At 43.7% G+C, this 12,553-nt stretch overlaps 1 protein-coding gene across 2 annotated transcripts in view; it reads left to right on the top strand.

Annotated features, from left to right (window-relative positions):
- DNAH5 (dynein axonemal heavy chain 5) overlaps positions 1-12,553 on the top strand; it is a 208,031-nt gene that overhangs the window by 38,907 nt on the left and 156,571 nt on the right. For both annotated transcript variants that reach the window (XM_084848148.1, XM_084848149.1), the window contains exons 8-15: positions 1,777-1,890; positions 2,120-2,227; positions 2,335-2,457; positions 3,015-3,230; positions 6,527-6,634; positions 7,839-7,924; positions 8,909-9,230; positions 10,917-11,123. In XM_084848148.1, the coding sequence (XP_084704274.1) occupies positions 1,777-1,890; positions 2,120-2,227; positions 2,335-2,457; positions 3,015-3,230; positions 6,527-6,634; positions 7,839-7,924; positions 8,909-9,230; positions 10,917-11,123 (1,284 nt within the window). The remainder of the gene's footprint in view (positions 1-1,776; positions 1,891-2,119; positions 2,228-2,334; positions 2,458-3,014; positions 3,231-6,526; positions 6,635-7,838; positions 7,925-8,908; positions 9,231-10,916; positions 11,124-12,553) is intronic.

The raw sequence follows: 12,553 nt of genomic DNA on the forward strand, positions 1-12,553 counted from the left end.
TCAAGATCTTGCAAGGTAGACTCCAGCAATTCATGGAACGAGAATTGCCAGATGTACAAGCTGGGTTTAGAAAAGGCAGAGGACCTAGAGACCAAATTGCCAATATCTGCTAGATAATGGAGAAAGCCAGGGAATTTCAGAAAAACATCTACTTCTGTTTTATTGACTATTCTAAAGCCTTTGACTGTGTGGCAAGTTCTTGGTGGTATGGGGATACCAAGTCATCTTGTCAGCCTCCTGAGGAATCTGTATAACGACCAAGTAGCAACAGTAAGAACAGACCGCAGAATAATGGACTGGTTTAAGATTGGGAAAGGATACTCTCACCCTACCTATTCAACCTGTACGCAGAACACATCATGCAACATGCTGGGCTTGATGAATCCAAGGCTGGAGTTAAAATCACTGGAAGAAACATTAACAATCTCAGATATGCAGATAATACCACTTTGATGGCTGAAAGTGAGGAGGAGCTGAGGAACCTTATGACGAAGGTGAAAGAAGAAAGTGCAAAAGCTGGGTTGCAGTTAAACCTCAAAAAAACCAAGATTATGGCAACCAGCTTGATTGATAACTGGCAAATAGAGGAAGAAAACATAGAGGCAGTGACAGACTTTGTCTTTCTAGGTGCAAAGATTACTGCAGATGCTGACTGCAGCCAGGAAATCAGAAGACGTTTACTTCTTGGGAGAAGAGCAATGACAAATCTTGATAAAATAGTGAAGAGACATTACACTGACAACAAAGGTCCGCATAGTTAAAGCAATGGTATTCCCCGTAGTAACCTATGGCTGCAAGAGCTGGACCATAAGGAAGGCTGAGCGAAGGAAGATAGATGCTTTTGAACTGTGGTGTTGGAGGAAAATTCTGAGAGTGCCTTGGACTGCAAGAAGATCAAACCAGTCCATACTCCAGGAAATAAAGCCAGACTGTTCGCTTGAGGGAATGATCTTAAAGGCAAAACTGAAGTACTTTGGCCACATCATGAAAAGACAGGATACCCTGGAGAAGATGCTGATGCTAGGGAAAGTGGAAGGCAAAAGGAAGAGGGGCCGACCAAGGGCAAGATGGATGGATGATATTCTGGAGGTGACAGACTTGAGCTTGGGGGAGCTGGGGGTGGTGACGGCCGACAGGAAGCTCTGGCATGGGCTGGTCCATGAAGTCACGAAGAGTCGGAAGCGATTGAACGAATAAACAACAATACACTGGTGCTACCCTTATAAGTGGGACCATTTTGTACTCTGGAATAACATTTTATTGCTCTCACTGAATGAGCAATTCTAGTTGTTGTTGTTTTTACCTGAGATAGAGAATGTTGTCCATTATTTATTACTGCTTAGGGCATCCCCCCCCCCCCGAAATGCCCTTTAAAAAATTGACTGAAAATAAGAAGAGTTGTGCTGTATCAGACTAAAGGCTTCTCTAGTCCAGTGTTCTGTTCCCACAGTGGCCATCAAATTCCCCTTTAAAGCCATCCATATTTGTAGCAATTACTTTCTCTTCCAGTAGTGAATTCCACTTTAACTATAAAGTGCTGTGTGAAAAAGTACTTTTATCTCTCCTGAATCTCCCACCATTTAGTTTCACTGGATGACATTGGCTTCCAGTATTATGAGAGAGGAAGAAAATCATTTGTCTATCCACTTTCTCCACACGATGCATAACTTTATACGCCTCTGTCATGTCCCCCCCTTACTTGACTTTTTTCTAAGCTAAAATACTGTGACATATTTTTTAAAATAAATTGTATCTCTTTCATTTTAATTTTCCAAGAGTTGGCGAGAGCTGGACACTCGGATCACTGATGCAGCGAATGAAGCCAAAGACAATGTGAAGTATCTGTACACTCTTGAGAAATGTTGTGATCCTCTGTACCACAGTGACCCTGTAAGTAAGAACAGTTTCCTCACTGCAGAGAAACACTTCTGTATAGCAGAGGTCACAAACTAATGATAGTGAATATAGCTTAAAAATACATGTAATCTAAACCGAATAAATAGTTTTTTGAGTCGTGACTTCAAAATGATACCTCTTCGCTCATAGTGCATAGTGTAGAATGATATATTTAGCTAAACGGTGCTGGAGAATTTGCACTGAAATCTTCTCGGCCTTTCAGGTGACTATGGTAGATGCTATTCCAGGACTCATACATGCTATCAAAATGATCCACAGTATCTCACGCTATTATAACACTTCAGAAAAGATAACGTCCCTGTTTGTGAAGGTAAGTGCACAGACAACGCTTTTAAATTTTCCCCTTTTCATTGAGGAAACATTGTTTATTTCACAACACTTTAGTGAGACGAGGGCGGGCTTTTGTTTTACCTGTAGGTTACAAATCAAATGATAACTGCCTGCAAGGCTTATATTACCAGTAACAATACTGCCACCATCTGGGATCAACCACAAGATGTAGTTTTGGAAAAAATACAAGCTGCTATAAGACTGAAGCAGGTAACCTCATAACTTACTTGTTCATTTAATTTCTATCCCACTTTTCCACCAAAAAATGGCACTCAAAATCTAAGTAAAACAAAATCTTAATTAAAACAGAAAAACAAATATTTTAACAACACAATTAAAAACTCAACAATAAAAAAATAAACAATGCCCAACCAATTAAAAAACCCTTTAGCAACAGACCAGCTTATATGCCAAAGGGCTGCCTGAATAAAAACTTGGTATAAGATATAACAAGAAGCAAATGCAAATTCTATAGCTCTAGGTTTAAGAAGCTGAGGGGATGAGGAAGAGTGTGAAGAAATTATCAAGAAAAATGCTGAAAAATTCCATTATGATAGAACGTCACTGAGGAATATACCTTTTAAGAGTCAATTTGTCACCAAAGAATATCCCTTTGAAGAGTCTTTGCATTTATGCAAAGGAATACCTTAAGTTAGCATACAAAAACAACACAGCATTGGTCATCATGAGCGTTGTAAACAAGTCTGCCATTTTCTCGTGGTACCTAGTTCCATTTATTTATTTTTATCTTGGCTCATATTCTTCAGGAATACCAAAACTGTTTTCACAAGACCAAACAAAAACTGGAACAGAGTCCAGCTGAACGACAGTTTGATTTTAGCGAGATGTATATCTTCGGAAAATTTGAAACCTTTCATCGCCGCTTACGTAAAATTATACACATCTTTGATACCATCACAACCTATTCAGTTTTACAAGAGTCCAAGATGGAAGGACTAGAAGTGATGGCAACGAAATATCAGGTATGCAAAATGCCTGTCTTAATTAATTTCATCATTGGTAGTTAAGCCCAACATAACATCTACCTAATCCCTGCCTAAAAGTACATGTTAAGGGACAGGATTTAAGAGGAAGTATTTTGTCAGTTAAATGTAGCATCCTGTCCATTTGATAAGATAGGCCAAATCTTATAGAGCTTGTTTTCTGGACAACTGAAGGCCCTTTCTGCTCTACTTCCCTCTTATTCTCCATGCTAATGCTGGAATTGGAATCACAGAGCCACACATCCCTCCTGCCAGTTGTCTTCTACTGCCATGTTCATGTGTGATGGAAGTAAGCTGATAGACCATGTGAAAAAATGTCTACATGCTAGTCAAAGCATGAAGCCCTTAGTTTGGAATAACACTTGAGTCATTACAAAAAGCTAAAGCAGAACACCATTAAAATAGGGGGGTGGATATTTGTTGTTTGTTGTTCAGTATGGATGTTGCTCAATTTACAGTCTGCGTAAGTTTCTGATATTGTGAACAAAATCTGAGGATGGGCTTATAAAATACTGGAAGTATTATAGTGCTCTTTAACATATAGGATGCTTTACAGTGCCGACCTCACTAACTTCCCCTTGTTATTCTTCCTATTTTACAGATAGGCTACTGAGAGTAAGGTTGATTTGCATATGCATGTACATTGTTACATGTCACATCATTGTCTTGCCATTCAGTAGCTACTCAGCTATCACAAGAGCTACCTCAGCTGAAATCTCTGGGCATTGTGAAAGCTGTTTGTGGAACTAGCTCTGCGATTTCTTGCATAAATCATCGCTTACTTTTGCCGCTGAGTGACAAATATGCATATGTAAATATGTAAAAAGGGACTTGCCTAAGTTTACTTGCTGATCTCATAAACTGAGGACGAGAGTTGTCACTGAATTGGAAAATTGGTCTGGCCTGTACCACTTGTCCTTTTATGTGTTCAGGCCTGGCTCCAGGTTTTGCCCTACCCCACCCCCATGGCAAGTTGCCCTTGGGACTTCCCGGTAGGTGGCAGCCACCCCCCCCGCCCCACTTAGTACTTCACAGATAGGTGGCCGGCCTGCCCACACGCCCATGGTGGCAGCCTTGAGTGGAGCTTCAGCGCATGTGCCTGGATTTGGCAATTCTGTCATAATTACACCAGCCCTGTCCCTGACGTATGCACATTGGGAGTTGTCAGGAGCGCCCTTGCTGCCTTCTGAAATCCTCAAGTAGCCAGAATCAACACACAGACATAGGGCTCTTTTCCAAGGCTTTATTTCCATTCAACCTAATGACACTTACAGATGCTAATTGCCTGAGCCTAATGAGGGAAACCTAAGAGAGTTGCCTACCACTACCAGAGGTTTCTAACCTTAGAGAAATCAGTTGGTCTCCATTTGGAGGGAGATGGCGGGAAGCCTTTGAACATATGGGCTAGGAGGAGAGAGTCCACCCCTTTCCTGTGGGGCATCGGGGCGCAACTGTTGCTGTTGTGCCAAGTGGGCTGAGTGCCTCCTCTCGGCGCCCGCCATCTCCTGCTTGTCCCAGTGCCGGCGTCTAGCGTTCTGAAACTCCTGTTGTCCCTCCCTCTCCCTGCCAGGGTCACTGGCACTCTCAGGAATGTGAGCAAGGAGGGGCTCTCCTGCTGGCTGCGCCTCTGAACAGTGCGCAGGTTCCTCTCCCACAGTCTCTATCTCTTCCTCAGAATCAGAACTGCTTTGGGGCTCTCTGGGCTCTGATCCAACCCTGACAGGAGTGGGACCAACATAATTCAGACTGCAGCACTGTCACATTTGGGTGTGCAGGCCTGGAGCTCTGTTTAGTATTGCTGCCAGGCGGGAGAGCAAGCAGTCTGTCCGCCCACAACCTCCATGAGGTGTCAGCAACAGTGGAGGTTTGGCAGTGGGGCTGCCACCATCTTAATTACTCTGCTGGAGAATTCAGGCATGAGGGCTGAGAGTCCTGCTTAACGGAGGGAGTGCCTTCGCCCTTACCAGCCTGCCCAGTCACTGAGGTCATCGGAGGGCTTGATCCTGGCGGTTCCACATGGACCTATGGCCCCATTGGAATCCACCAAGAGAAGAGCCTTGAGCATGGCAGCTCCCTTTCTTTGGAACTCCCTGCCCCTGGAGGTCAGGCAGGCACCAACACTGTGTTTTTGCTGGTGCCTCCTGAAAGCAGCACTGTTCCAGGAGGCCTTCCTTAACTGTCCAGTTATGGTTTTTATTGGCATTGCGTTTTTAAACAAGTATAATTTTAATGTGGTGTTTTAATCTTTTTATTCTTTTACTGTTTTATTTTTTGTGTTCACCGCTTCGAAATCTGTTCTAGATATGGAGCAGCATATAAATATTGTAAATAAATAAATAACAAATACACTCCACTGCCGGCCACCCCACCCCCACATCTCTGCTGACTGCCACTGTGGGCAAGCAGGCAGTTTGCTGCAGCAGCAGGAAGAACTGAGGTAGCGGCTCCTTCCCTGTGCATCTGGTTTTATTTGGAAAGTGAATTTCTTTCTTTTGTTAGTGTGAAGGAGCATTGAGATGCGTGAGTTCTCCCTGTGGTCAGAAGTGGTACAACACAGTCATAGATTTACCACTTCAGTGAGAGGGAACGAGGCCTAAACAGGGAATTGAAATTGAGCCTTTCAGGTCGCTTGTCTGTTTGTTACAAATGTATATAGATCTTATACAAAGTTCAACTGTAACAGGTTTCCCCAAAGAATCCTGGGAACTGTAATTTGCTGAGGCCATTAGAGATCCCTAGGCCCCTACTAGTTGCTGACTATTCATGTAGTAAGATGTCTTATTGTACTTTCATTTGTGCAGACTGCGGCAATGCAGGAACAATGGGAGGTAACTTACGCCAGGGTTGTTAATGCTGTGACTTGTGGTTATGAAAATGACTTCTTGCCTCTCATTGGAGGCCTTTCAATCTCTGCTTCTATATATCGTCTGTCCAAAACATCTTTGCACCAGCGTGTGTTCTACAGAAATGTTGCACATTTTTGCATGTTTGAATTCTTACTTTACTTGGAAATAAATACGCCGTTTTTCTAAAAATAAGAACTTGTTGGGCTGAGACCCTTGTGTGAAAAACGTTATCTAATTATTGAATGCAGCCTTACTCCTCATGTTATAAACTCTTTCTGCCGTAAATTTAAGATGTGTAGTCTGGACTTTTCCGTTTGTATTCTTTGTCAGGGATGAGAAAAAAGCAGACTTTAGCCCTCTGTTACCACCCCTTTCTGATGGGGCTAATATCACCTTTATAACAATATTCATGTTCCCAATTGTATTTAGACCATTGTTGCCACCATGAAGAAAAAGCAATACAACTTCTTAGATCAGAGGAAAACCGATTTTGACAAAGACTATGAAGAGTTCTGCAAGCAAACAAATGATCTTCATGTAGGTTTGATACTTGTCTGTTTTAGACTTTCTTAATGATAGACCCCTTATTTGAGTAGATACATTCTTAAAAGTATATTTACTCTAGCATGAATATTATGATTTTGACTTAATCTATTTAGGTTCTGTTTATCATGAAGAGATTTCTCAGTGATCAGGGTTTGCTCCTCCGGGTTATGGATATGCCATCCCACACATTTTCCATACACAGTGTACAATAGGAACTTCTCCCCTTTATCATTTCTCGGTGGTATTACATGCTGGCAGCAAATGTGAGCCCCTTTACACATGACAGCCTCCCCCCCCCCTTTTCAACCAAAGAATCCTCAAGTACAGCACTTCAGTTTTCCCTATAGGATTTAATGGCAACCATTCATGTATATGGAAGAAAGTGCAGGGTGGCATGAAGGGAGCCAACACCACTGGAGTGGAGGATAAATGTAATTTCTTCCCATGGGGTGGGGAGCTTCAAGTCTGAAGGCTACATGCAGCCTGCAGGGCCTTCCTTGCTCACCCTATCATCTGAGCACCACTGAGTCGTGAAAAAAATCTTTCCATTGGCAGCAGTGGGAGGTTTTTTTCAAGCCTAATTGTGCACAGAGGGTGTATGTGTGTGCACGTGTGCGCGCGCGCGCTCCACAGCCATGGTACAGAGGGGTTAACCTTCCCCTCCCATGGCTGTCATCCCCTCCCACAATCATTCCCCCCACATGGCAATTAAGCTTGAAAAATCTCCATTAGTGCCTAGTCTAATTTTTGCACAGTATCGAAGGGGACCCGACTGGGAGGGAAGAGTCAGCCTGCCCTTCTCCATGTTCTGCGACCCTCTGAAAATTGCCTCCTTGCCTGCCAATTAGGCTTGGGAAAAACCTCCCATTGGCCCCAGTGGGAGGCTTTTTTCAAGTTGAAATGCTGTGCGGGGTGTATGTGTGTGAGGGAAAGGATGGCCCTGTTCACTTTTGCTTTGGGCTCACCCCCCATTGGCATGTGGCCCCCAGAGGTTGAGCCAGAAGGGAATGAGGCCCTCGGACTGAAAAAGATTCCCCACTCCTGTCATAGCCATTGAGAAAACAGACACCCCTGTCTGACTAGTCCTTCCCTGGGTTCTTTTTCTTGGTCACTCTTCAGTGTGATGGAGTCTTGGGACCCGGCTTATATAATGTGCTTAATCAACATCCTCAGTCTTCATGTTTTCCTTCTGCAGCAACAGCTACAGACATTTATGGACATTACCTTTGAAAAGATTACCAACACTGAAAGAGCCCTTGATGTGCTGAAGAAATTTGAAAGGTAAAAATGAGTAGTTTTAATCTGGGGTATCCTGGAATAAGAAAATGCCAGTACATTTGTAACCTTTTCCTCTCTTACTTTTGAATCAAATTTTGGAAGAGTTGCTCATGGACACAGAACATGAATTTTCATGGCATATAGCTTTACTATCTTGGATTACCAAGCAACATCTTGGCAGGAACAGTAAAGTCCACTTACCTCAGTATGTGAAAAAGGCACATTCATTGTGCCCATATGCCTATCTGAATTCTCTTGGTACTGGATGAATGGTACAGTTTGTCTATTCATAAACAAAACAGTATTGATCATATCTGACTAGTTTTTCTTTTCATACATTATAAATGACTTGCTGTGCAATCCTATACATGTGTACCCTGGGGTAAATCTTACTGAGTTCAGTGGAAGCTACTCCCAGGTCAGTGGGCATAGGATTGCAGCCTAAATTTATTTTGGGCCACTCTTCATTATCATATCTGGACATCAATGCATATTAGTGACTCAGACAGGTGATATAATATTTAATAGTATTACATGCAAGCATGATTTGTCAGCTTTGACTGTCTGAATCTGCACTGTTTTTCCTTTTGCAGGAGATAACAGGTTGTTGTTGTTGTTGTTGTTTTATACAGTGGCATCAGTGTACATGGTGCCTTTGAGTTTCACAGACAAAAAATAAACAGGTCCATTCCTGTGAGAAGCTTACAATCTAAAATAGGTGATGGGAGATGTACACCTTCTTTCAGCTGAGCTATGTTCATGGTCAAGCAGTTACCCAGTTATGTCCAGCCCAACTTGGAACCATGCAGTAAGACGGAAATATGATTCTATGGGGATGGTGTAGCAGCAAAATTTCTGCTTCTGATGAGGGCTGGACTAGATAACCTTTGAGGCCCCTTTAAACTGTAGGATTCTCTGAAGGTAAAACTGATGCACTGAACATCATCTTCATAAACCTCTTCTGATGGTGATGCTTCCTCTTTGTAGGCTAGGGATCCCTAACCTTGGCATCAATGACAAATACCAGATAATCCTTCAAAACTACGGCCATGACATTGAGATGGTCTCCAAGCTGTACTCCAAGCAGAAGAACGATCCCCCACTGGCTCGTAACCTCCCTCCCATGGCTGGTAAAATCTTGTGGGCACGACAGCTGTTCCACAGAATCCAGGAACCCATGAGTCTTTTCCAAAAGCATTCCACAGTTCTACAGACAGCAGAAGCGAAGCCCATAATCCACAACTATAATCGGGTGGCTAAAGTCCTTCTGGAATTTGAAGTTGTCTACCACAGGGGATGGCTTCAGCAGGTAATGTAGCATGCTGAACATTTCCATAGTGTCTTGCTGCTTTCATGTCTTGCTGCTAATGCCAATTAAATGCAATAGCTGTCAAGTTAATTTATTGTAGTAGTCTTCCTAGTTTTCTAAAAAGTGTTGGGCAAATCGCACATGCTGCTCTTGGTTTGGTTTCCATATTCTGTGGTTGGCTTTCAATATATTGCTTAGCAGCGCAACTACAGTCTTACTAGAAGTACAAATTAAAGATAAAATATTATCAAGAGGTACTTCTGACAGAGTGCCTTTTGTAGCGACCTGCTATATCGATCTGTTGAAGATAGATTGGATCAAAATTATAATGCTATGCTTTCCAACTTTACGTATGTGTAAAGAGATGATGGTACTACTTAAATCTGGGGCATAGAATTCTACTGGGTAGGTTTATTGCTGCAGACTAGAGATGGGGCCCTAGCTCAGTGGTAAAACACACACTGTGCATGCAGAAGGCTCAGTCCTCTGCATCTCTGAATTAAAAGGATGCAGAGAGGGACCCAGATTGAAACCTTGAAGAACCGCTACCAGTGAGTGTAGATAGCATTGGTCTTCATGGACCAATGATCTGAAGGAGCCTCCTATAATGGTATAAAGGAGCCTCCTATATGGGACCTTCAATAAACAATGATTTCTGAGTATACAGCAAGTGAGAATGTGCATGTAATTTGTCAACATATTTGTCCACATCACCCCCAGCACTGAAATGACAGACAGAGATGGTTGCTTCTGGATGCCCTAGGAGAGAAGAACCAAGATCATCATTGGTTCAGAGCTGGGCTTGTTCTGTTGCTGAGAAGCTGCAGCTTTCTGAGATGCTGCTTCTTATTCTTGACAGGGACACTAAGGAAGCTTCTACTGGTGGGGTTTCACGCTGCTGAAAAGGTGGTATTGTGGCTGTATATTCCACGCAGGCTCACTTCCTCAAGTGAATGTGCAGGGAAAAGACTTCGCTTAGGCCAGGGGTGGGTAACCTGTGGCCCTGCTGATGTTGCTGGGCTGCAACTCCCATCAGCCCTAGCCAGCACAGCCAGTGGTGAGGGATGATGGGAGTTGAAGTCCAACAACATCTGGAGGGCTACAAGTTGCCCATTCCTGACTTAGGCACATCCAGCTGTGTCTAGCTTCATCCTCAAGCAAGTCTGTGTTAATATAATTTGCTTTATCACCGCATCATCCAATATATGGAATAAATAGTAATATATGTAAAAGAAAATAATACTGCTGTGGCTGTGACACTTGTGATAATCAAGTTAGCGCTTAATAGTGCTTAATCGAGATACGGGGTGGTGGTGGGTAGGCAGGAATCCCAGGGCTACTCTAAGAAATTGCTTCATCTATCAGCGTGGAAGCTACTGCTGTAGTTACTAGGATCAAAAACTGGTCTCCATCAGTTTTATGCTGTTGCAAGCGCTATCAGCAGGTCACAAATATCTGGACTAGAAGAGTTTCATAAAAGGGCACAGAATATTCAAAACATCTGTGGAAACTTCTTTTAAAATAGTTCCAGCTGATTGGGAGAGCAGGAGTCTGACATTGGCTTGCATCACAGCTGGTCAGATGTTTTAAGCCTGGCTGCATTTGTTTATAATGTCTTTTAAAAGGCCAGTTTGAGCTGGTTTTGTGTTTGATGAAACTAACATCTGGAGCATTTCTTGTCTGCAGGTTCAGCTAACTAAAGCGGGACTTCAGGCATCGTTATTGGTGAAAGCTCCAGAGACTGGAGAGATATTTGTGAATTTTGACCCAGCAATCCCCACCTTAATAAGGGAAACGGAGTGTATGTCGCGCATGGGACTAGAAATTCCGCCACTCGCTGTTGCACTTCAGCAAAAATGCGACTCCTACAAACAGAACTTCAACAAGCTGCAGGTATTCTTGCCCTGCTTGGATATATCTGTTGGATCTATGGGAAACTCCAGGACTTTGCAAGCAAGTCCCTTAGCAATTGCAAATTAAATATGGGGGATGGGGGAGCCTGTCACCTTGCTGGTTTAAAGGAAACCTGATACCCCTGGTAAAAAAAGACCTCCTGCACAGTCACATTAACGTAACAGTGTTATGAAAGCCATGTTGTTTAAGAATCTCTTGGAATGTTGATTTTGACTGAGTTATTTCCTTCCTTGTTTAAACAGCCACGCAGAATTTGCAGATGAATTTATCCATATGTTGCTTAATTTGATCAAGTTTTCAACCCAATAAAACTTGGCGATATATCGTCGGCTGGGAAATGGCTATGGATGTCCCCAGTTGCCTCACATGTCAGATGAAGTGCCACACCTAGACTTGTGGTGAGCCCTGGAGGCTACAGACACTGCTGGCAGTGCTCAGCTGGAAACTGCTGGCTGGCCCAGACATTGTGTGGAGGATCAGTTGGGAGGCAGGGTGGGCAGAGTGGCTAAGGCAGGGGTGTTGAAGCACTTTCAGCCTGAGGGTCTGTGTCAGGAGCGCCCTAGCGGCCTCTTTCAGTAGACTCCAATAGCCAACTCAAGACACAGACGAAAGGATTCTTTTCAAGGCTTTAATCCTTTTACAACTTAATGACTCTTTCAGATGCTAATCACCAGCAACTAAGCAAGGAACAGCAGAGTGGCCTATGTGCCGAGTAGGCAGTTGATCCCCGTTTGAAGGAGAGTCATGTGAAGACCCAGAACTTATGGGCTAGGGAGAGATCCTCCCTCTTTCCCTTGGGTCCTCGGGAGGCGGCCGTTGCTTGCGCGCCAAATGGGCGCTATGCCTCCTTTCCGCGCCCTCCATCGCTCGTCGCTCCCTGCGTCTGTGTCGAGCATCTAGCAAGCCCCGTTCCCACACTTTCTCACTGCCAGGATCACTATCTATCTCAGGAATGCTGGCAGGAGGAATCTCTTTCAGCTGCTGTGCCTGTGAGGGATGAGCTGGATCCTTCTCAGGATCAGAACTGCTCTGGGGTTCTATCGGCTCAGTTTCCACCCTGACAGTCTAATTCCAGTGGTGGGTGGGGCCAAAGACAAAAGGGGTGGGACACCACCCCCCAGCATGTTTTAGCTTAAGGGCACAATCCTATGCATGTAAGTCCTACAACTCCCAGCATTTTCCAGCCAACCATGCTGGCTGGGGAATGCTGGGAGTTATAGGATGTTTTTCCATCTAAACATGCATAGGATTGTGTCCTAAAGTTCCTACTGCCAGTAACTAAGCCTTGAGAGTTATTTCAGCCTTTTAGAATGGGGAAAAAACCTGCACAAAACCCAGGAAACCACCAAATGATTGATGGTCAGGGGACAGAAGGTAGGGCCAATGGAAGGGGGCATGACCATCTGGGC

Source organism: Heloderma suspectum, chromosome 4, assembly GCF_057233095.1.
Source record: "Heloderma suspectum isolate Gila_16-S chromosome 4, 16-S_ref, whole genome shotgun sequence".
Taxonomy (NCBI): domain Eukaryota; kingdom Metazoa; phylum Chordata; class Lepidosauria; order Squamata; family Helodermatidae; genus Heloderma; species Heloderma suspectum.